Genomic DNA, 26,711 nt, shown 5'->3' on the forward strand with positions numbered 1-26,711 from the left:
GGTGGGAAATCCTTAATGCTTACCTCTTTAGCATTGTTAACATGGTTTAGTGGGTTTAGGAGGTGGCAGCCTATAGTGTGAATGTGTGAATTATAATTTTAGACTTAAACCACCTAGCACATGGTGTAAGGTGTCATGTGAGTGGATTATTAAAACAATAAGGTATTGATCATAATGGGAATAAAACACAATCAACTAACTTTTAATAATATAATAAAATTTAGTTGGGTGTGTAAATGGGTTAACTAAAACAAATTAAACCTATTCACCATTACTACCTCTACTCTTGTAAAGTTTAGAAACAGAAAAGAAGAGAAAAGAGAAGAAGAAGAAGAAGAAGAAGAAGGGAAGAAAGAGAAGTGGAAAAAGGGAAGAGGTGGAATTCTTGGAATTTTAAATTGTTGTTTTGAGGTAATAACCTCATCTTTACTTTACTCTCTTCTTTAATCACAAGTTCCATGGCAATTCCTTGCTGAATCCATTCTATATCTCCCTTACTTTCAATTGCCCAGTAAATTCAAGATTTATAAAACTCATCCTATTACTTTCAAACTCCAAGTAAACTTTAGAATTAATAAAATTCTTCTTAAGAATCCTTCCTAAGCTATGAATTAACTTCAATTCTGATTTTAAAATATATGAATGTTGTATCTGATGTTGTCTGCACCTTTGGTTAGGTCGGACTTAAGGTCGGAGGCACGCCCAGGTTGAGTTCGATGTTGCATCCGATGTTGCCTGCACTGAGGGTCGTAATTCCATTGATTCCAATTTTAAACTAGACTCAAGGGCTTCATTTTATTAGAAGAAAACATTACCCAATTCTACCTCTAAGTGATCCAAAATTTCCATACAAAACCCTATTTTTCCTTTAAATTTCTATAGCTACTGTTAAACTTGAATTTGATTCTAAACCTATTCTAACCTGACCCTAATCTACCCTAGGACCCCAGTATCTTTTGGACACCTCCTAACACATATGTATGGTTGATTAAGTATAGGACATAACTTCTCGGTCTACAAACCTATCGGCAACCAACTCGTGGACTAGTCTGACTTCGTAAACACAAGCAATACAAGGTAAGTGGGGATAAACTTGAATTAATTTGGGAATGTTTCTTTCATTTAGATTGATTGTTAGCAACCATGCATATGAATGATTGTTATTCTTATTTGGAAATGTTCTATTGGTTGGTGGATATGTTTTATGGATATATAATTGTGGATTTATATTGATGCAATATGGAATAATTTGAAATGTAAATCTTGTGCTAGAGTAGATGTCGTAGTCTGCTTGGAAACGAGATGTATGGTGAGCCGTAGTATGGGATGCAGGAACACTGTACACCTCGTACGATGCCATCTAGTCTGTATAGGGCTAGGAATGTCATTCCTTGGTACTACAACCTTTACCAACAGGGGTTCAGGTGTTGGGTGATCATAGACCCCTGTCACTGAGGAGTGTGATGTATGCCGGGATGGGGCCCAGACTATGATTATTGGGGCCTACCCACGGGAAGATAAAGGAAATAAATAAATAAACAAAATACCAACGACCGATGTGGGCTCCCTACAGCAATTAAGTTTATGTCTCGGGGAAATGTGGAGGAACCGAGAATGTTTCCCGAGTTGTTGGCGTAGCACAGCCTTAGAGACTTAGACATTGTTTACTAGGTGGAATTTAGATTAAAATTGAATTCATGCATTTAGGATTTTTCTTTGTATGTGCATATGCTTGTGTGTGGTTTTTCCTTTACTTGTTGGGCTCAGTGAAGCTCACCCCTATGGAATATTTTCTTTTAGATGATCTTGTAGGTGGATGTAATGATGGCGTAGAGGATTACTTGGAAGACAGGGACTAATGACGTGGTGTTACCTTTTTGTTTTCTTTTGTTTAACATTATCCGTTTTGGTGGAGTTTCCACTGTATATATTCTAGAATAGTTGAGTGTGGGCCCGATGGTTGTGAACTTAAGGATATCGAGATGTTGGAACTTTCAATGTAAATAATGTATATAAAACTCATTAATATTTATTTTCCGTGCACTCTGATCAATGAAACACTTGTTATCTCGGTATTGTGTTGTGCTTGTGACGTGTAAATACTGCATTTGGATCCTGACGATCTTTGAATACTTCAGGTATTCGGGTCAACCATCAATTCCTCCCAGAGGGTGGGTTCGGGGTGTGATAGGTTACATATATTACAGAGGAAAAAAACTCCTAATAGTGTCCTAAAACAAAAGTTAAAACTATTTGAACTCTACTCCTATCCAAACTTCTTGGCTGGAACAAACTCTCCTGTTGTCTCTCTTACCAGTAGTACTCTGCTTCTGAGCTACTCTTTTTTTTTATTACATGTATTGGTACTTTGATTTATTTCTTGCCACTCAAAGGAGTGGATAAGTGATAAGTTGTAACTTCAGAATAGAGGCATGAGTGTGGAATGTCCCGAGATGGTGCCTTATTTACTGGAATTGTTCCCTGTCAAGAGATTTGATGAATAGATCGGCTATTTGGTCTGTAGTTGCTATTTTTGTCGGTCGTATTATCTCTTGTTGATGTTATTCATGAATCACATGACAATCAATTTCGATATGTTTAGTGCATTCATGAAAGACTGGATTCGAGGTAATGTCAAGAGCAGCTTGGTTGTCACAGTATATAGGTGTCAGAGTGAGAATGAGAATACCAAGATCTTTGAATAAAAAGGACAACCAAAGTGATTTCACAAGTGGCAACTGCCATTGCACGATATTCAGCTTCAGCCAAGGACCGAGACACCGTAGACACCGTAGCTTGTTTCTTAGTCTTCCAAGAGATGGGACATGGTCCCATAAAATGCAGTATCCAGCGGTGAAACACCTGGTAGTAGGACAAGAGGCCCAATTAGAGTCACAATAGGCTCGAAGCTGAAGTGGTGATGTAGAGGAAAAAAAGAGACCTTGTCTTGGACTTGACTTGAGATAACGGAGTAGCTCATGAGCGGCATCCAAATGTTGTAGTCGGGGCTGATGCATAAATTGGCTAAGGATAGTGACAGTGTGTACAATGTCCGGCCGAGTGACAGTCAGATAAATCAAACGACCAACGAGACGACGATAAGAGGAAGGATCAGCCAATATATCACCAGTTGAGTCGCTTAATTTAATATTTTGTTCCATCGGGATATCTAATGGACGAGTGCCAGTGAAACCACAATCAACCAAGATGTCAAGGATATACTTTCTTTGACTAAGATAAAGTCCTTTGTTGGAATGGGCCACTTCAATTCCAAGTAAGTATTTCAAAGGTCCAAGATCCTTGATGTGAAATTGACGATGAAAAAATTGTTGTACTTGCTCGATCAAGAGAGTGCTAGAACCGGTGATGATTATATCATCCACATATAAGACCACAAATACTGAATTATTATGACAGCGGAGAATGAACAACGAGTGGTCAGCTTGGGATTGAGTGAAGCCAAAATCATGCAAGGCCGTTGAGAACTTAGAAAACCATTGCCTCGAAGCCTGTTTGAGTCCATATAAGGATTTATGAAGTTTGCAAACGAGGGACTCCCCCTTTCGACGATACCTAGGCAGTGAAGTCATGTAAACTTCTTCATTGAGATCGCCATGAAGAAACGCATTATAAACATCCAATTGATGTAAAGGCCAGCCGCGAATGATAGCCACAGATAAAAGATGGGGTTGAGTGACTTGGTTGAATCAGTTTAAAATTCCTCTTGGAGAAGTTTATGTAGTTTACTTCAATCATTTTATGGTGTTATATTGATTGAAGCATCAATGTTTTGATTTCCTGAAATATGGTGGAAACCAATGTGTTACACTAAGTTTTTTTTTTTTTGTTTTTTTTTTTTGTTTTTTGATGATGTGTTATGTTACACTAAGTTGGAAGAGGACCTATGATTTAACACTCCTACTATTGATGCAAGTTGTAATGAAGACATTGGTGAGCAGCCAAGAGACTCGAACTTGAGACCTCTTGGTGAGCATGGGCATGAAGCGGACCATGGCTCACCAACTGAGCTAAGCAGTTGTTGGTGACCATCTATTGTATTTTTTATTTTCATATTTCTTTTTGGTATATTTTGCTAAAAACTATCAAGTATTTGAAAAAAAAAATTTATCATTTATTGTAAGCCATTTCATATGGGTATTTTATTATTTTCTCTCTCCTCCCTTGATCGTGTGGACCCATATGGGTGATACCATTTTCCAAGCTACCATTGGTGTGGCATGGGTGATTCTCCCACACTGGAGGTGTGGAGAACTCTCTCCCCCCCCCCCCCACCCCCTCCTAAAAATAAATATTCAATTAGAGAAAATCTATTCTTAGAAATTTGAAATACCAAATGAATTTCTAATTCTTGAAATATTTCAGATTGATGCAACCAAAACAATTTCAATTTATTGACTAAAAATCTATTTGTTGACTATTTCATGAAATCAATTCAAAATTGAAATAAAAATCATACCAAATCAGGCCTAAGTCTGTAATCCTCTACCCCGGTCCATGAAACCATTCAGTCTAAATTAGAGCAGGACAGCACATTTTTTACTGTTTGGGTAAGTTACATAGTAGTTTTGGTAAGATAGTTTTACTTAATAAGGCACCTTAGTTGGATACCCAAAAAAATAATAATAATAAAAAATTAAATAAGGCACATTAGTTAGCTACTTTTTTAAGACAATCACATATTTCTTAAATCCTAAAACAATTCCTTATTAAAATTTGGAAGGACAAAGTTTTTCCAAAATATGTTGGGGAAATATATCAGTCTTGGAAATATCTGTATTTACCAAATGAGCTTAAAATTATATTAGAACAGAAAACATTTAAAGAAAAGTATACTCTTAATAAGGGAATTATTAATTGATTTTCAAATTAGAAAGACCAAAAACTTAATTTCAAATCTCCATTCATTATATAGTTATATAAATAGGGCTTATAATCGATCATCAACTACTGAAGAATAACCAAAAGGTAGATAGAAAAATAGAGCGATCAAGAGAATGGCGTCTAAGGCTTTCAACTTTCCCAACCTTTTTCTTGTTTTTGTCCTTGTTCTTGCTTTCAGTGTCTCCTTTGCCTCTGGTGACTCTCTCTCTCTCTCTCTCTCTCTCTCTCTCTCTCTCTCTCTCTCTCCTTCCTGCAAAATAAAAATAAATAAAAATTCTCCAAAAGAGATTTTTTTTGCTTTTTGTTTTTAGGTTGGAACTAATTATATTATGGTTTATGATGGCTAGCAGGTGTAGAGGTGGGCGTTGGAAGCAAAATCCCATTCACGAGGTGCTCAAGGGTATGTAATGAAGACTATGGACTCTATGAATGCAACGTTGATTGTGCTTCCAATGGACATGCTTCTGGGCGTTGCATCCAAAATGGCTCGCCTCCACAACTGCGTTGCTGCTGCGAAACTTGATTGATTGATTTCTAAATATATTGAAGAATAAGAAAAGCTTTTGTTTAATAAATAAGACCAATAAAAACATCTCATCTTTTTTCTGATTATTTTTTAGATATGTTCAATCATATATTTTAGTTTCGACTACTGTGGCTTAGGTTGTATAAAAAAGAAATATTATTGAAAAGGTCGGTGTTCTCTGTGGGGAGCATGGTCATTTGTGCGCGGAAGTCAATGAGAGTGTGTATTGACATCATGGGGTGCAATTTCCACTTTTCAAGTATGCGTCTAGACGTGGGTGGTACCCGTTCACCAAAAAAGAAGTTCGAAAAATTGATTTCATGATCGAAATCCAAGGTTGAAACTCAGGTTTTGTGCATGGGTTGAGGACCATGGTCGAAACCTAGTATCAAAATCTAGAAACGAGATCTGACATGTTTAGTCTTTCGTTTCTTAATGGAACTAAACTCAAAATCGAGATTTAGAACCTTGGTATCAATATATATCTAGTAAGACTTGATTAAGTGAGAGAGCTTGGTATCCTTGAGTCCAAGTAAAGATAGGCAAATTAAACTTGACTCAAGCAGTTCATAGAGGCATCAATTAAAATTTGATCCAAATGGATTTGGGGAAAAAGATTTCAGTTTCAAACCCTAAACGTTTGGGAAAGATGAGGGTAATTTGGTCATTTTATTCTTTAATTTTGATGGGATTTTAATCAGAGGGGTATTTTGGTCATTAGATTCCCTAAAACTAACGTCTAACATCCCAAATTAGCAGATTGGACCAAAGTGCTATGCTGTTTTGGAAGTAGGACAAGTTTATAATTAAAAAAATTATAGGGGGCATTTGGACATATGGGCATTTTCAAGGGGCATTTGGTAAAAACCATTTTTTAATACATTGTAATTGGTCATGGTGTAGCGCCTCAAATCCGGAAAAAGATATGGTGTTGGCCTTCATGGACCACCATTAAATAACGCTTGTATTTTCATTTATGTAACTCTAAATGCAGAAATTATAAACATATATCACATTAGCATATCACAACAGAAAAAACTTTAAATAAACATTTCTATATAATTCTATAAATATTGGCATCAGTCATCATACTGGAAATATCTATGTATTAAATATTTGTTACTGCTGTGAGTTACATCAAAAGACATAATCTCTACTATATACATCTCAAAATGTGCACCAACACCAAAATCTATAATCTCTCTCTCTCTCTCTCTCTCTCTCTCTCTCTCTCATCATATAGCGGAAGGCCTAACATCCTTCCCTTTGACTGTTACAGTTAGTGCATTGACACTCAACATTTGCATGTTCTGTAAAATAATCAAAAACTGTGGAGTGAGCTAACTAGCTCAGTGAGAAAGAATGTAGTTCATATCATGAATGCTCATGAATGTAAATAATCATGTTATGTTGTGAAGACCATGCTCTATATAAATTATTTTAAAACCTTAACAATGCTATTAAGGAACTTTCCAACGGATAAAATCACAACAAATCACTCAAAGAATCAAAAAGGGGCTTAGGGTTTACCTTTGCAAGCTCAAAACCCTAACTGGAGAGCTTTTCTTTGGTTCCTCTGATTTCCTTTGATCCAAGAGCCTCTACTAACGATCCGGTACTTTGAATCTAAGGCTTTAGGGCTCAAACCCTTCTCTTTCTTTTCCTCTTTTTCATCTCTAGTTTCCAAGTGTTAGAACACTTGAAAAGGAGTTGATTTGGCTCTAATATAGCCACTTCCGATGCAATCGGTCTAACGGTCCAAGCAACCGGTTGAACGGTTCGAGCAACCGGTTTGCTGATTGAATAGTCAACCTTAAATTATGGTCAACCAAATAATGACCGGTCGGAGAATCTCTAACCGGGTGTCAGATTTGGTCCAACCGATTCTCAACTGGATCAAGCCGGTTGGGCTACTATGATCAACCAGTTTAACTAGTTCCTACTTATACTCAAAACACTTTGATCGCCCTTTGCTTACTAAATTGGTCATACCTTGGCCAACACAAATCCAATTGCTCTGATTCTTTTTCACTTGAAAGATAACTCAATTACCCTCATTTCTCATGTTTTGGGTTTCCCTAAATTCTAATTAAATAGCCTCCTAGAACTCACATGAAGTTTCCTCTTCACCTTAATCGTACTACTGACAGTCTTTCTTTCTTTACTGCGGAGAACTTATAGGGGCCACACCATACTTAGGGTCAAACTAACCACTCAATATTTGTAAATAATGAATATCCATATTTACCTGTGCTTTCAAAACTTCTTTGTTGAACCAACGTCATCAAGTACCTATCAGTTAGAAAATTCAATATTGAGTACTTATCTAGGTATAGAGTATTACAACCCTCCCTCATTCAAATTTTATCCCCAACATTTAAACGTACCTAATCATCAAATAATTGTGAATATTTGGACCTCATGTCCTCTTCGCGTTACCATGACACTTCTTGAACTGAGTGGTTCCTCTAGAGCACCTTTACATAGAAATGGGACGACTTCGCAAAATCTGATCCTTATGATTCAAGGTCTAAATTGGTGCCTCCTCGTACGATAGGTCCTCCCTCAATTACATTAATGGCTCATAACACAGAATGTGAGATGGGTCTGGTAGTAAGTTCATCAGCGTCAACACGTGGAACGCATTATGCATACTGAATAGTGCCAGTGGTAGGGTAACTCCGTAGGCAACTTATCCAACTCTATCGAGAATCTTGAACGCTCCCATAAACCTGGGACTCAACATGCCCTTCTTTTCAAATCTCATCATCCCCTTCATAGGTACTACTCTTATGAATATCATATCACCAACTATAAACTCTAGCAATTTCATTTTCTGCCTGCTCTACGCTATCTTGATCCTCTTCTGGATCAACTCGAGCTTGCCAAAGGTCCTCTATAAAATCGCTAGCATTAGCAGTGTCCTCTCTCTTACCTCATCCCAACATACTGGGGATTTGCGCTATAGGGTGTCATACCAATGGTGGCTTGATAACTGTTATGGTAGGCAAACTCCACCAAAGGTAAGTGTTCGTCCCAGCTACCTTTCAGGTTTATGCTACATGCTATCAGCATGTCCTCTAAAATATGTATGGTCCTCTCTGTCTGACAACCTATTCGTGGATGAAAAGTTGTGTTGAAATCTAACTGAAACGTGAGCTAAATTTGGAATATCTATCTAATAATATGATAATGGGTAATCCATGTAATCTGAATACCTCATCCACATACAACTAGGCCAATTTATCTAGTGAATAATCCATCCTGATGAGTGAAAAAATGTGATGACTTCGTCAACATGTCAACTATAACCCATACTGCCTCATGTCCTCTACTAGTCCTAGGCAATTTTGTGTCAATGTCCATGGATATGTGTTCCCACTTCCACTCTGGAATGGATAACAGTTGCAAAAGCCCTGATGGTCTTTGATGCTCTGCCTTCACCTGTTGTCAAGTTAGGTATCTCTGTACATACTCTACGATCTCTTTCTTCATGTTGTTCCACCAATAGACCTCTCTAAGCTTGCAGTCCATCTTCGTACCACGTGGTGCACTGCATAGGGTGACTAGTGTGCTTCCCTCAGAATTATTTGCTTTTGCCCTTTACTATTTGGCACATACAACCTACACCAGAACTTCAAGTTCCATCAGCAAAAACACAAAATTTGGCTTCTTTCCCTCTTCAACCTCTTTTCTAATCATCATCAATGATGGGTCACTAGTCTATTCCGAGCTGATCTTGTCGATCAAAGTCGATTGTATTGTCAATACTGCCATCAAAGATGTGGTATCACTAAATGTAACCTCAAGACCAAGTCTTCTCATGTCTTCTAATAACTCTGGCTGAGTGGTCAAAAGTGCTGCGAAAATCCCTTGGGACTTCCTACTCAACACACATTTTCCTTGTCTGTATTAACAAGTAGTTTTTACTACTATAAAGACTCTACTAACTGACATAAGATAGGAATGAAATAAATCAATCACTATGTCTTACCTAGGGGGTACCAAACTCGAACTTGTTGAGTTTGGCGAACAACTGGTGCTATCATAACCTTTGAAGTACTAACTCCAGATGTACCTCATGCTCATCTACACTCTTGGAATAAACCAAGATGTCATCAATGAATAATAACAAACCGGTTTGAGAACTTATGGAAGATCCGGTTCATCAAGTCCTAAATGCAATCTTCAGGATATCCTCTCTCCTGATCTTCAACTGATGGTACCCCAACTAAGGTCAATCTTGGAAAAGACCCTAAAACCATGTAGCTGGTGAAACAGATCATATATTGTCACGTGCCCATTCCAACAAGGAATAAAGTACATGTAAAGGGGTGACTAGGACTACACACATCATCCCAATAAGCTACCAGGATCACAGATACAGTGTCCCAATCCACAGTCATAAATCAATATTAAAATATAATAATATCAGAGTACGAAAGATAAGGGAATATTACATTCCATGTTAGATCAGAGTTGCAGAAGCGTAAATTAAATAGTTACAAGATGTTCAAAGGCTGAAGATAATAAGTATTGTAGTTCCCAAAATTCCTATGACCATCAAGTAACTACTAAAAGATATAATTTAAAGTTTATAAAAGGCGCAAGACCTTCAACATAACAAAATGGGAACGAATCCCAAGTAACAATACAGCTAGTAGGCACAATCATCATCACAGGGCAACCATCACCATGATCCTCCGTCACGGCCTCTGGTTCCTTAATACCAATATCATCATAACTCGAAGACTGGACCTTAAGTCCAGCAAAGTAACCATAATTTGCATCAAAATCTAAAAGAATGTGTACACGGGGATTAGCTCCACTGAGCTAGCGAGAGAGAAAAGGGGATGCACAATCACACGATCACAAATAGTCCATGATGCATGTATATGTTAATTTATTTTTCACCTAGCACACGAACTAAGTCAATCGGTATATGCTACTGTAACAACTCGGGAAACACTGTGGGTCGCTTAACCTATCACCATAGGGTAACCTCAATTGTTACTAGGGGCCCGCACCGGTCGAAACCGCAATACCTCCCAGAGGTAGACCCCGAGAAACATTACTACCCCTAGCCTGGCCTCTCTCACACTTCACAGGCAACAGGTGATCTGGTTACTCACACCTAAACCCTTGTTGGTAAGGGTCATAGCATAGGGAACAAAACCTAACCACTGTTATACTACATGAACTTCCTATCGTCTCGAGAGGTATTTCGGGTGCATCAATGTCCCATACCATCTAGCACTCGAGTACCAGCACAACACGCCGCATACAGATCATCATGGCAGGCAATATAAGTTCACAAAAATTTCTGGGGTTCCGGTACTGGTACTTCCCGGCACCGTCACCCGATACAAAGATGAAACACATATCACAACATTATCATATCATCTCATATTCAAGTTAAGTAATGCAATTATACAACATGTTTAACAATGATGCAATTAGTATTATAAACATATGCTTAGTATAATCAAACCAAACAATCACCCAAAACCCACTCACCGATTGTTCATTATAGATCTTGTATTCATAAATCGATTACCGTTTAGATAACTTTCTCGTATGCATAAGGATGCCTAAAAAAGCGTGTAAGAGTGCTAGAAGGGATAGGGAAGGCCTCCTAGAGAAGCCATCAAATTTACATAAGTTATAGGTTTTAGAACAGCATCGAAAGTAATATCAAATGCAGATAGGGTATTGCATCCGACCTTTCCTGTAGGATCAGGCCTCATCGGATGCAGGATCAGATGCACGCAGGGCACTACATCCGATGCTACCCAGGTTCAATTTTTAAGGTCTTTGACAACCCGTTTTGCCTCATTTGGTTCTTTAAGTCTTAAGGGGCTAGGGAGGGGGTGTCATAGGGTCTAATAGGCTCTTAGAAGTAAAATCCATTTAAAGATTGAGGGGTTCAAAGGATCAATTACTTAAAATCTAGATTTGGGGTTTCCTTTGGTGGTTGAAACCCTTGAATCAAAGAGATTCAGTTGGAGGTCTTAATAGAGGTTCTAATAGGACTATACCACATTAATGGATTCCTAAAAACATAGCTTTGGCTACACCTTTGGTTTCAAGAGGAACCCCAAGCTCAAAATCGAGACCAAGTGAGCCATCCAAGCTTAAAACGAAGAAAAGAGACGAGGAGAGAGGTAAGAGTGTTCTTGGCCTACCTGGTTTGAGGTACACAAGGGATGCTCCTTGTAGATCCAAGATCATACAACTGGTCCCCTCTTCTTCTCCTTCTCCTTCTCCTTCTTCACCTCCTTACTATCTCCCTCTCTTCACAACTCTCTCTTCTCTTATACAGACAAGGTTAGGTAGGAAATGAGAAATGACTAGTTCTTAGCCATAGGTACCCTATTTTAGAAATGCCATACTAGGGCCTATTTGGGTAGGGTGGATTAAATGTCCACTTAGGGGTTGTTTGGGTAGAGTCTCTTAATGTCTCTAACAAGGAAACACATCCTAACCCATTTAAACTCTATTATAAACATAACTTGGGACTTGTGAACTCCATTTTAGGATATAGCTTGGGCCTTGTTTGGCTAAGGTCTTTTAATCTCTAAAGTACATTGAACTATTTCAAGCATGACTTGGGCCCAAGGGCCTACTGAATAAGCAACCATAGCAAGGGGGTTAGGGTAGGTGTTAGCCATGCCCGGGGGCATTGGCATCACCAAAACACGGGCATATGGGTCCCAATGTAAAATTAAACATAAAAGGCTTGAAAGCAGCATTGGATGCAAGCACGGATGCAACCAATCAGGTTGCATCTGGCCTTGCCTCCGATGCCAAGAAAGAGGCAATTTAAGATTCGAAAGGTCCAGGTTTTGATCCGCACTTCAAGGACTTAGAGAGGTTAAAAGCAAGCAACAAAATAAGGTCAGTAACCTACCCCTCTTCCATCATGGTGTGTGCCCCATGATCTCGATGAGCTTCCCAATAGCGAAGCTGATGTCATCAACGAATGAAGTGTCGATATGGCACGACATAGGGTGTGCCTTCCGGTATACCTTACTGTTAGGGATTGTACTTAGAGGAAGGTCCATGAAGTCATCATCGATGAATTTTCCCCATTCTCGATTGAGGAAACTGTCCCCTATAGTCAATGATCTTACGGGTTGGCTTGATGATTAGGGAGAACAATTCATCAGCATAGACCTCTGCTCCACCTACATGGCATAGAATGAGACTTAATATTAGTATCCGGGGTGCGGGTATAACATTCCCCCAACCTTACAAGAAATTTCATCCCCAAAATTTGCATGTCGTGTAAGTCGAAGAGAGAGGGATACTTTGCCTGCATTTCCACTACAGCTACCCAAGACGCTTCTTCCACCATATGATTACACTACTTTACCTTCACATAGTAGATAGGTCGATTGCGAAGGTGAACAATCTTGCTATCCAAAACCCTCATCGGACTGCTCTTTGTAAGGCATAATAGCTATGAGCTCCGATGGTTCTTGTGATAGAACATGGCTCAAGTCATGAACGCACTTTCGCAACATGGACACATGGAATACGTCATGTACGCATCCAAGGATGGGGGAGGTACCAACCAATATGCCAATGGCATGAATTTCGCAAGGATCTCGTAAGGTCCAATAAACCTCGGACATAAACCCCTAGAAATTAAAAGGTTAAACAAACCCTCTGAATCTTGCCCAGGACTCATGCTCCTATGGTTGGGTCGCAAGGTATAGGTCTATACTACTTTTGCTTACAAGGCTTTTGTTCTGAAGACCTTCACTTGTGATCTCCAATACTTGACTTAACTTTAGAATGAATTGGAATATTGATGGAATCTCCCATTGTTCACTCCCAACACGGAGGGAATCATTGGTGACCCATTACCCCACTCATACCTATTATTGGGTAAAGTTCTATCAAATCCTTCAATTCCAGCTTTCAAAAACCATACGATCACACAAGACTACTAAACTAACACCCGACAAAATAATTTACACCAACTAACATCTCGAGAGCTATTACTCACTTCCTAGCCTCTGGTCTAGACCGACTCTCCTAAGTGATGCTCAAGGCCAGGTAAGATCTAAGTATCTGCTCTCTCAAGGAACGCTCGGGGCCAACACCAAAGTCGCCATCTGACACTCTCTAGTGGTACTTAGGATCGAACAAGGCCAAGAATGGACATGCCCAAGGGTACTCGGAACCAAAACGCAGACTCTCTAGGCGTTTTCCCAAGGAAGCCCAGGCCAAAAACTAAGACCGCAAAAAATAAAATGTACCCCCCTCTAACCACTAGACTACTTAATAAATCCTTTCATGAGTTATTCACTAACAGTTGGACTAAGTACCAAGAGTTTACGACAAACAACGGTGAACAAATATATTGGGTGCTAAACCCCAAGAATGATAATACAAGCGTAGGTCAAAGGTTGGTGCTTAAGATACCTAACACAGTAAAATTTTCACTAATGCCCTGCTAACCACGTAAAGAAATATATAGGCTGGGCATTAATGAATTATAAAAGGTACCTGTCGTTGCACCCGCAAAACAAGCCTAAACATGCAGGAAAGGTTGACAACAAAGAGCAAAAAGGAATATATAAGAACTAGCCAAGAAAAATCAATCAAAAATAGGTTTTAGGGGGATCAGATGCAGATAATACCCTGCGTCCGACCTTAAATCCGATCCTCCCCGCAGTGTAGGCAATATTGGATGCAGCATCGGATCTTACCTGGGCATGGGTCCGATGTAGTTTTACAAGACAAGGGAAGCCTGCGATTGGTTCAGCTCATTTCAAACTCTCCCTTTTTGGGTCTAAAGCTTGTGAAAGCTCTTGGCTACAACCATAGTTGGATCCTCTCTTAGTGATTTTGCTCCTAAAAGCTAAGATTCAACTCTCCAAAATACTTCAGGTAAGGATTTTCTTCTCAAAGGTCTAATTTTTATATTTTCTCCTCAAGTGTAACTCTAGAGTTTCGGTTTCTCTTTTGCTGTAGGGATCTATTGTAGGTTAAACACAAAATGCTTGCTGCTAAACTTATAGTTTGCAGGACTAAAGTTGTTTGCACATCCTATTCTCTTCTAATCTCTCCCAATCATAGATCTAGGTAAGGATTTGAATGAATAAAACCCAAGATTGAAAAATCATCACTGTTTTGGGCAGAATCATGGAAAGGTTTTCTACGAGTGCACCATTCCCAAATGGTTTGCTCATGCTCCAATTGTTTGAAATACCATTCATGCTCTTAATTCCTTCTTCCATGAGTTTAGACAAAGATTTTGAATCTTTCTCCATTCTAAATCAAATTCTATTTGTTGTCATTGGGGAAATCTGATATGACATGTATATAACCATTTTCCCCCACTTTATCTCTTGTGGTTTATGTTACTTACCTTCCAAAATTTATACTTGATTCACCCTTACATTCCTAGATCGAATTTCCTTCACTGTCTTTTTTTTTTTTTTTTTTTAGGAAAACCAATATGGGGCATATTAGCAGATCATCCTCCAGTTGTGCCAAGCACCTTCCCATCTTCCCACTCAAGCTTTATGATATTTTATCTTCCCAGTAATCTCTTATAAAGTTTTTGTATTAAGGATTCTCTCAACTTTTCATGTGATCTTTTGTATATAAATACTCATTGTATACAAATCAATATACAATCTAGTTTCACATTTCACAGGGCATGTATGAGGCCATCTATCCATCGACTACTAATTATTTAAGTTTCTTAATACTTCAATCATGTACTTGATTCCCCCTAGCATTTCTAGGTTAAGATTGAAAGAACAACTTCAACACTGGCAAGGTTTTTTATTCTTTTCTCTCCTTTACCTTGCTGTACATGTATGACTTGAATGGATTATCTATAGCACTAATAAATAACCCCATTGTGAGATCTTAGTATGAACATCTCTCTCTAATCTCCCACACATTCGGTTTATGCAAGAGCTTGGATAGAACAAGCTAAAAGCTGAAAATCCTTACTACTTTTGAGAAACCAGTCTTGTTGTAGGAGTATTTACATCTTCCATTTTTCTCTTCATATACTTGTTGTTTAGACCCATTCATATATGCTTTGGACTAGTGAGATAGGTTTCCTGAGGAATGCTTGAAAGTAAAGTCCCTCTCTAGAGTGGATCCTTTCCAATTCCCCTTAGTTAAGGTGAAAGAAGGATAGTTCCTCAAATTGCATTTCAATTTACTTTCTATCCATTATTCTCAAGTGTATTGGTTGATATTACTAAGGGACCAAAAACCCCCTCTTTTTCCTTACTCACTACAACCCATTACTTGGTTTTATTGTTGGGGTTTAAGCCTTCATTCCAATTAATCACAGTTGTACTCTTTGGTTTGGTTTCTTGTGTGGTTAGCTCATGTACATTACCCTTGCATAGCATCATTTCTCCTTTTACTGGCGTGCACTTGTTCACACTTGAGCACGCACTTGCACTACATAGTTTTAGTTGTGTATTTAGTTAATCATAAAGGTAAAACAGAGGACTGCTACTACATTCCTCTTTTATTACTCTAGGAAGAGGTTTGGAAAGAAAATACATCAATATTTGGGCTGAGACTTAATTCACCCATGGTAGAGTACAATGGGTTGCATGCATGGACTTGAAAACTCTTCAAAAATTTTACAGTTATAACTTATTCATTCTCTTTCAAATACTTATACCATCTAACTTGGTATATCTTATGTTTTTAGGTTGCAAGCGGAGTTGGGATAAAGGTTTATTCCCTTTAACTAACTTGCCCTCTAGTGTGTAATGGCTCTATATTACTTGTTTTTTATTGGTAAATAGTATTACACCCAACATGCTTAGTTTTGTGAAAATCTATTCCAAAGCTTAGTATTATGCCCATTGTTTAATAGGCAATAGGATAGCAAAATTATTTTTGCTGCACATTGGAGGGTAAGGGGAGGTTGCTAAGCCTTATTATTAAAGGTCCTTTATATAAATATATGTTTGTTTTCTTATAGGGAGTACTATTGAATAGTGGCATGCCCATTTGTTGTATTTATTTATTTATTTATTTAAAAAGGGAGAGATGACTCATTTGGACTTAAAGATTACAATCCCAATGTAAGATCACCTCCCCTAGCTTATAAAAAGATATTTACTGTTTGGACTAACAGCTGATTTTCTTTACTTGTTTTTCATTGCTTGTGTGTAGGCCTGGATGACTAAGTGTAGAAGAACCTTTATATGCTTTCTGACGATGAGGACGATGTGGAGTCCTACGCTTGGGATCCATGTAATTTCACTCCATCAGTAGTTCACTTCTTCTACTTAGTTTGGTTCGTACTACTGTAGTTTAATTTACATTTAAGAACTTATCTAATATTTTCAATTGTGAAAAATTTGGGGTTTCATTTTGGCTTATTAAAACAATGTACTGAACTCCAAAGGAGGTTTATGTAAGTGATAGCTGAACTATTAATGGAATCCATCTTTCTTGCTAATGCATACTGTTCTCCTATTATATGCTATTATTGTAAGCTATTTTTCATAACAATGTCTTCTCCCTAAATTCACACGCAAGCCGGTTATTCTCTTGAAAGCTTTTAAGTTAGAATGTAGTGGTGTAGAGTAAACTAAGAGTCGTCGCTAGATTGTGGTTGGTGCAGAGCACCACACTCTGATACCATGCTGTCACACCCCCATTTTGACAAGGAATAAAATACAGATAAAAGGGTAACTAGGAGGTAAGGGTCGTAGCATAAGGGAACAAGAATCCTAGCCACAGATATAAAACATGCAAGCCCTATCGTCCCAAGAGGTATTTCGGGTGCATCAACGTTTCATTCCATCTAGTACCCGGGTACCAGTATGACACAGCGCATACAGGGCAGGATGATAGTCAACATATTTTATAATCAATTCTGGGGTTCCGGTACCGGTACGTCCGGCACCATAACCCGATACATTAATGAACTATTAACATATCATATTCATTCCATTCTCACATTCAAGATAAATAATGCAAATGCGCAAAATGCTTATAATTCATATAATAGCATGATAATGATTGTTTCATAGATATTCAAGCCCAAATAAATCACCCAAAACCCACTCACCGAACTCGGGTATCACCCGGCATGATTGACATGAATCTCACTGGTGTACTCCATCGAATTGGGTAGCCTAAGAATGCAAGAGAAAACGTTAAAAGATATATAGAGGGGTCCTATGTCATGCCTCCAAAGTTAAAGTTGAGTTTCAACCAAGACAGCATGGATGGACTCACGGACAGAAGCAATAGGGTGAGTTTGTCCTTGACTCCGTTCAAGCCAAAAGGTCAAAACACAAGGGACGAATCCACGAATGAAACTTCCACCTGAATCCATTCCTACATCCGTCCAAACCCTGAGACATACTGGAGAGCGAATGGAACCACAGACGGAATCTCTTCATGAATCCGTCACTGCATCCGTTCAGTCCTTGAGACATTCCTGAGATGTGCTTCCTGTTTGCTCTGAGAAGAAGACGACGGAGCGACGAAGAGGTCGTTAGATCACCATGGAAGCAAAGGAGAAGGTCTCCATCGATTTGGGCATCTCTTCGTTTCCTAAAGGTTTCAAAACCTAGATTGGTTTAAGGGACGATTGGGTTGTTTTGATCCATTATGAACCCGCTCGGTTTGAGTGAGTGTTGGGGTTTAAGGTGGTTCAAAGGGGTCATGGGGTGATTTTAAAAATATTTGAATTTATTCAACACGAGCCGTTGGATAGTCAATAAGACACCTATCACGCTCGTGTTTCACAGAAGTAAGATGGAAGTACCATTAGTGGAAGTAGAGGAGTCGGATCCACATTTAGGCTACCATTTCTGCCTTAAAAGAAACTTTAGGGAAAGGAGGAAAAAAATAAAAAAAAACTCCTAAAATCCTGTCCAAGTGGAGGTAAGGCGGTCATTACGCACCTTGTTGTGTCTGTGTAACACGGCGCATGACAAGCAGCTTGGCAGTAGAGGATCCAAATTGATATACATACATATTGCAATAAAGAATGAATGCAAGATCAACAGTTTAGGTATATGGGCCTGACTATGTAGTAGGTGGGTTTGGATCTCCTCCAACCATGGCGGGAGCTGAAGGGTCCAGCCCAGCAAAATAAATCACCCAAAAATAGGGGGTTGGGGAGGGGTATGGTCATTTCATAGGAGAGCCTACTTGGGTCCCACCTAGGAAATGACCAAAACCACCCTTGTTTTTGGGTGTTTTTGTTGGGCTGGACCCTCCAGCTCCCGCCACGGCTGAAACAGAGCCAAATTAGTAGTAGATGTAGTAGTCAAAGCTTAATTATCTCCATCACTCCTCTTCCCAGTTCCCTCCATCCTAAAATAGTAAAATATATAAAAAATTAAAAAAAATTAAAAAAAAAAAAAGGGAGCAAGGGAGGGGTCTGAGGAGCATGTGTGTGTGTGTTTCTTTCTTTCTTTTTTTGTTTTTTAATAATATGGGAACGGGGGGAAAAATATCACCTCAATTTGCCTAGTCGTCAATTTCTTCAATTCTCCCTAATAGAGTGAGGTGGACTCCACTCCAGGCAGGGGGTAGGTGGTCATTTCCACCCTCCTATTAGATGGAATTAAGGAAATTGAGGGATAGGCAAATTGAGGGAATAAAGATCCATGGGGAGGGGAAGTAGGTATGAAGGGTTTCGTGTAGGTTTTATCATCTCTCTCTCTCTCTCTTTTTCTTTCTTCATAGTGATTGTGCTTAATCCATTTTCGATTAAACCTGTTGAATGATTGAAGTCTATGATTAGAGACCGCTCAAAACCTTCTTAATTTGTTTGTTTAATGGGGACATGGACCTTCCATTTTTTAGATTACATTACTAATGGAGATATGAAAAGGATTAATTAGCTTAAAGATTAGAATACGATAATAGTCTTTTACGTGGAAAAGAAGAGAAAAAGGGTAGAGTCTCAAAATGCAGGGACCACTGTATCTCTTACTTAGAGACAGCTGGTTTTGGTGCAATACAGCTGAGCCTGGATGGCCTGATCGCCCCATGAAAGACGTATGTTATTTGCCTTTGACCTCAATTATTTAGGCCGGGCCCATTAGTGTGGTGTTGTTGCAATTAAGTAGCTGCTCTACTACGCCTTGGCCTTGGTTCAGGGGGACTCACAACAACAACAAATTCAATCTTATCCCAATTTATTGGAGGCGACTACATGGTTTCAATCAAACAAAGTAGGTAAAACTGAGTCTAGACTCTAGACAAAATAGGGGAATGAAGAGATTGACAAAGAAGGATAGAAAATGGGATGAAAAGTAAACAAATGGAAAATAAACGATGCAAAATAAAAGATAAAAGTAATGGAAATGGTAATTAAATTTTTTTTTTTTTTTTTTTTGATATCCTATCTTACTTATTGTGAGGCTTATTAAATTAAGAGGCAGACCGACAAGAGGTAATGTAGCGTTGGGCTCCTTTGTACCGCGATAGGGAGTGTAGCACACATCTAACGGCCCACAATGTTTGGGCATGTAGCTCAACAACCCGCCTGTTTATTGGGCTGCATGTCTGAGCACTACGCCACCATGATCACCCGTGGCAACAAACCCAAATGCCCTTAAGTAGATTAATTAAAGCTACCAATGTCCAAAAACCCAACTTCTATTCCACAGTGTTTCAGACACTTCCACCATGTAAATGTAATGCTTCCTCTTTTGTTCTGGTTAGTAGCTTAGTGCCATTGTTGGGGTGGTTTTTTTTCTTTCTTTTTTTTTTTTTTTTAATATTTGGTCTAAATGGAAAGTGTTATTGCTGTTATTATCTTGTGAATCCAACGTTGTGCCATTGATATGGAAATGTTTCAAATGGGCCCCCATTGGCTTTTCTGCTGGATGGGTCTAGTAATTGTCAATGTAAACAACTGCCTCTGAGCCTATCTAATCCAAGCCCATCAGGAATGGTGCCCCAGTTGAATTGGTCGATTCTTCTGATTCTGATCGGAGTTTTAAAAACCCATATTGTTACCCATTTCAGGCCGGAGGGAAGGCCTCAGGTTTCTCCTCTGTGATGATAGTGTTGGGTTCCCATCTTCACCCCACCCCGCTTGATGGATCTCTTTTAAGCTAATCCCTGCTAGGTCATTGACTACATAATAAATTAGGGGTGTAAGTTTGGCCCTGTCAGCCCTAGCCCACCCTGAGCCCGAACAGGGCCTGGGTTAGATTTTTCAACCCTGAGGGTGGGTTAGGGTTAAAATTTTTAGGCCTTGGGTCAAGGTTGAGGCCTCTGGTTAAGCCCAGCCCGGCCCAGCCTTGTGTTAGGTTATGCTTTACAATTTAAAGTTTACATTTTGCATATTTTGTTTAGTATCTAATTATCTATTGGTTTACCAAAAAAAAAGGCTAATTAACAATTGAACGAAAATATTTACAATTTTAAGATTGGGCTAAGTTTTTTAACCCAAAAAAAAATCTAATAGTCAATTGAGTATGAAACAAATGCATATCCAATCACATGTGTCTCATTTTTTTAATGCATAGGATGATGTAAATGGCAAAAATCAGGGTCAATCAGGGCCAACCTGGCCGGGCCCAGCCCAACCTGATCAGGGTCAATTAAGGTTGGGTTGGGCTGGGCTGAGCCCTGTAGGGTTGGTTGGACCTAGGCTATGATATCTCAGCCCGACCTACAGCCGGGTTGGGCTTGGGTTGAGCTACGAGGACTCAGGGTTAGACTAGGGTTTTAAAAAATCCGGCCATGTTTCACACCTAGTACGTACCCACACCCCTCATATCAGATTTAATACTACACTATATATAACAACATTACTCTTAACCAAACATGCCATTAGAAAGGGAATAGGGGTATTTTTTGTTTCCCTATTAACCTCATTTCCAGAATTACACAATTATGGTAAGAGAAAATAAAATGTTAATATTAATTAGAATTAGATTGCAAACAACCGCTTGGTCAGTTGATTGGTGGCTTGTCAATTGAAATGCATCCCCCTAGGAGGTCAAGGGGATCGAATCCTCGTTTGCATATTTGTGCCAGAAAGAGGCAACCCTTCTGGCCTCTCTCCCCTCCTTCCTCTTCCCCCCCCCCCTCCCCCCTAGAGCTAGGTTCGGGCTATGATGAACTCAATTAAGTTGAGCATAGCCAAGTAATATATACGCTAGCAGCTAGCCCATTACATAACATTTTTTGTGGGTGGAACATCTGATGTTATTTCCCATGTGGATGAGATGATTTGGCTTTTTAACTTACGAAAGGAATTCCTTATCAGGCCAATCATATCAATATCACTACTCATCTCAATCATATGGTACATCATCTATCTATGGAACTTTTCTCTTGTTTTTAAATAAGCTTTCTTATCATAGCAATGCTTTAAATGGTATAACATGCAATCTTTTAGGGGAAAGGGATCGCTGCCGGTTTGTGTGGCTCCTACATTAACATAGGCCAATGGAAACACATCTAGGGGCATCTGTTACCAACAGAGGTGAGATAAAATTTTACAAGACAAGGTGGTCATTTTGCCTTTCCTGTGTTTGAACTCTGGGTGTAGACGTCACACAACCTGGCAGTATTCTTTTTCTCATCTTTTTTTTTTTTTTTTGGGTAGGAAAACATTTTATTCATAGTCCACATGTAAAACTCATGGAAAGAGAAGAACACATCTCCAGAATCTATGGAATTGAATTGAGCCAAACCGTCATACATGTCACCGATAGAGCCCTCTAAGAAGGGAGACAGCCACACTGTTAATCTCTTTTGGAACAAAGTTAAAATTACAAGCAACAAAGTATGAAGAAAAAAACTGAAAATCTTCAGTATGCACTACAGTTGATGCTGCCAGATCATCAATTCTTGTCATCAGTTTATAACAGATTTGCAATTACCAACATGGTAATGCAGTAGTTGAGAACCCATATATTGATAGGCATTATGGGAAACACGTGGTGCAACATTAAGATCAACTTGACAATTAAAAAAACTGTCATTTTCTCTTCTTCTAACTACAAATATAATGAAGTTTTCTAGTTTTTTTATTTTCAATGCTTGAGAAGTTGCCATGTGATCATCATGCATTGGGTTAGATGGCTCGATCCTAGTCTGATTCTATTCTCTACCCCGATGCAGTATTGAATCAATAAACGACAGGAATTGAGAATTGGATCAATCGATACCGATACAATTTGACCGGAACTGATTTGTGGGACAATTACGGTTGGCATGAAATATGAAGCATAATGTGACATGAACAACATGTTCCCTTTTGGGCACTATTAATAACGGACATGCTTTTATAATGGGTGTTTTTAGACTTTGCCTACAATTTGCTCTCTTCCCCTTCTTAAATCAAAATATTGCATATTATTCAACAGGGGAGGATTTTCTTAAACTCGATTCAAAGTTTTAGTAAAATTATTAAAATACCATCAAATGGAGATTAATTTAAGCATCTCTTGTAATTGTTGTTATTTCTACTATTCATTGTAAATCTAAATTGTACCAATGAGATGATTGGTCCTCTATCACATGGACTAACCCAATATAAAAATGTGACAGATACTGCAACGTTATAAATCACTTGGCATAGTAGCATAGTAACAAAAAGAAAACCCAAAAAAAACAAACATTTTCTTGACAAATTTCCCTCCATCCATTGAAGACGGTTCACCCACCATCCTAGGGTTCACAAACCCCTTCTAAGGTTTTTGTATGTTTCAAAATACCCTCTTCTCGATACCCTTTCTTCTCTCTCTTCCTGTTTTTTTATAGTTTCTATTCTTGGGTACTGGTCACAGTCTAAGAACAGCCCCTTATCTCTTCTCTTTCTTCAATCTCTCTCTTATGCCCATCACTTGCAGATCCATCAATCGATTTGCATCAAGAACTTGTATAGAAAGAAAACACTAAATGATGAATACTACTATGTATGATTTTGATGAAATTCTTTGACTCTTGATAAAAATAATGCTTTGATTATAGTAACTTACATCATTCATTCACACACACCGTTATGCACTTAGAGACAAAACCCCAAATCCCTACACCTAAAAACTCCGAAAAACAAAAGGGAAAAATATCGCAACAGCGCTAGCTATAAGGATCCGAAAACAAAAGGTATATGAAACTACAAGGCAATGAATGACCTTGTTCTTCCTCTTCTAATCACACTCTGACATGAACTGTTGAAATGCTGAACACAGATGCCTCACGAGATCCTTCACTTCCATGGAGAAATCTTCTTCCATCTGCAAAGAAACCAAATGGTTTTTTTTTTAAGTTATTAAACAATTTTCCTTCTCTTCTCAGAAAACCCAATTCGAAATAGGGAAAAAAAAAATTTTAATATATAGATTACCTTAGCGACGACAGTAATGTTGAGATTTTTTTCTCCGAAAGAAATGACTCTGCCACTGATGACACAAAGATGGAGCTTCTTCACCTCGGTTAGAGTTTTCAGTTCAATTCCTTCTCGGTTCTTGCAATAGATCCTTATTAAGACATTCTTATCCGAAACCCTCGCTACAATTTCAGGGAATGGATCGTTGGTGCCAAAATTATCTCCTAAGGAAGAACTGTCGTCGTCGTCAGATGAAATCTGTGATTTCTTGATCATCACCACCGATTCCATGGCTTTTTTCTTCATTGCCTGTTCCTCTAGTGTCTTCACTCTCTCTCGTAGTTGTTTCACGTACTTCATAGTTTCTCCAGTAACAACAGAAAGCTTGTCCCTCTGCCATAGTTCTTTCAATCAGAATCTTGATTTGTTTTTTAAAGTCTTAACAAGTAGTGTACTAGTATCAGGAAAGAAAGAAAAATGGGTACCTTTTTTAGGGCTGGAACAATGGTTGAGAGCTCTCTGAAATACTGGTTGAGCTTCTTTCTTCTTCTAGCCCTTACTATTGCTGCTGTAATGTGGTCTTGTAATTGAAAAGTAGCTGAGGGAGAGATGTCATCTTTGGGTTTCACAGTTCCAATTAAATTCCCAGAAGAAGCTTCTGGGGTGCAAGAGTTCCATCTAATATTGTTGGTCCTGGGTTGATTTGTGGGTCTCTCCACACAGGTCTGAGAATTAGCCTCCATGGATGTTCCAGTACTCGTTTGGTTTAATGTTGAGTATGATGATGGGTAACCCTCAAATGACATTTTTATTATTGATGATGAAGTTTCTTAATTTCTTAATCCTGCATAGAAGTACAAAATTGATGTTCACGAATTGAAATAAACTTGGAAGTAAAAAAATTAGAACTATCTTCAAATTTTCAACATATAAAACTTAAAATTGAATATTTCTCCTATTAAAAGGGAGGAATCAAGTATACCTCAAAACTCAAATCAAAATAGAATTAAGTAAGAAACTACAAGAAAAATGAAAAGAACAAAACAGAATGGAAAAGAATATGATTTCATAATAAGTGAAAGAAAGATCGATGCAGAAATTCATGTTGTCTATAGGTATAAAAGAAACCCAGATGTCTAATTCTTTAGAAAGGAAGAAGGAGAAGAAAGCCCGATTGAGGCTTCAGTGCTTCACCTTCAGGAAGAGTTTCAGAGTTCAACAAAGTCGTTGGAGGAGGGTAGAGTCTTCTTGTTCAACTTCTCTTCTCATATCCCCCTCCCCCTCATATATATGTTCTGCAATAAAGCCAAAAAAAGACAGGACGAGGGAATCGAGAGAGTGAAAAAAAGAGAAGCACGCACTTTGGAAGCGAGAAAGTGAAAAGACAAAGGGTGGAGGGTGGGGTCACGTAGATCAGACGTTTCAGATTAAAAGTTCGTTATGCAATAAAGCCAAAAAAGGACAGGACGAGCGAGGGGAGCGAGTAATTATCATAAAAAAAGCGGGGGAAGCGAGAAAGTGAAAAACCAAAAAAAGAGGGATGCGATGATAAGGCTAAACAGCGTGTACAGTCCTGATTATACTCAAATCAACAAGATACGTGAGATTCCCTACTATACTGGAAGAGTTGGAGATGGATTGTGGTGCGTGACTTTCGCTAACACAAACACGCACCACCTTTTCAAGGAATTCATATTTGCTATCCACAGGGACGGGTGGGGACAGATCTAAACCCTCCATGGGGTGTAGGACCCGCCTCTAGGATGTGGGATCCACACGTCATGGAGGGGTCAGATCTGTCCCCACTCGTCCCCATGTGGATAGCTTATCCAAATTCCTTTTCAAGCAACCTCACCTCAACTCCGATTTTTATCCGCTATGGCACCTGCAACGCTGCAATTACAGCAGCAGATTAAAGTCCCCTCAACTCCTGCTTGCCCTTCCTCCCTTGCAGACTGCCTTTCCCCTACAACACCAACCCACCCCTCCGAATCAACGGCCCACTGAAACACGTCCTCCCTCTCCCGCTCTCACTCTCTTTTTATCTAAGGGTTATTTTCAAATGCCCCCTGAAAATGACCAAACTTATAGTTGCCCCACTGAACTTTCATTAATTTCACGTGCACCTCTGCTTTCTAAACTAAGTACCATTATAGTCCCTGCCATTAGACAGAGACGTTATAATATATCGGATCCCAGTTTTTGAACTTCAATGAACCATTCTGCCCCTAAATAGGATAACCAAAATGATCTTACCTAAAAAAATAAAAACCGCAACTCATCTTCTCCAAATTGTTTAGGGTTTGGGGAAGATGAGTTTTTGAATTAGAACATCAACTAACTAATTCTTAATAAAGAAAGAAGAACAAAAGATAATACGAAGGAGCAAACCAATGGATTTAAACCAGATTAACCCACATAAATCTTCTATCAGAAAAGAAAATTAAAACTTCATACATCAGCCTCAAGCTGGGAGAAGGTCGGATTTGAGAATCCAACTCGAAATTTTATATGTTCTTCTGGGTGACACCCTTCGGAGATGAATCACAATTGAAATAATTTTGAGTAGTGAGGAGTGAGGACACATGCTGCTAAGAGCAAGAACCCATCTCAAGTCTCAACATTCTTGGAACTCTAGTAATAGGCATGAACTTCGTTGTTAGGAACTTGGGGTGTCATGGTTCAAGCCTTGTCGACTTGAAGGCGCCACTTGTAACTCGACTACTGAAAATTGTAAAAATAATAATACGATATCTTTCCAGTAGTCCGGCCGACTCAATCTTGTCACGGATCTTCTCCGGCAAAACAAAACGGGACGAATTCTTTTCTTGTTTGTTAATTAAAAATTTGCCCTACTCTCTGGCACTGTAATTGATCCAAACACATGTAACTAATACAAAAACTCATCTTTCCCAAACCCTAAACGATTTGGGGAAGATGAGTTGCAGGTTTTTTTTTTTT

At 38.7% G+C, this 26,711-nt stretch overlaps 1 protein-coding gene across 1 annotated transcript; it reads right to left on the reverse strand.

The window, feature by feature from the left end:
- Nucleotides 1-23,560: 23,560 nt before the first annotated feature.
- On the reverse strand, nt 23,561-24,493 carry LOC122644919 (transcription factor bHLH25-like). The gene is made up of 3 exons (XM_043838286.1): nt 24,236-24,493; nt 23,769-24,143; nt 23,561-23,658 (listed from the first exon to the last, which is right to left on the reverse strand). The coding sequence occupies exons 1-3, from the start codon at nt 24,491-24,493 to the stop codon at nt 23,572-23,574; spliced, it is 720 nt and encodes a 239-aa protein (XP_043694221.1). The 3' UTR covers nt 23,561-23,571.
- Nucleotides 24,494-26,711: the final 2,218 nt, after the last annotated feature.

Source organism: Telopea speciosissima, chromosome 11 (genome assembly GCF_018873765.1).
Source record: "Telopea speciosissima isolate NSW1024214 ecotype Mountain lineage chromosome 11, Tspe_v1, whole genome shotgun sequence".
Classification (NCBI taxonomy): domain Eukaryota; kingdom Viridiplantae; phylum Streptophyta; class Magnoliopsida; order Proteales; family Proteaceae; genus Telopea; species Telopea speciosissima.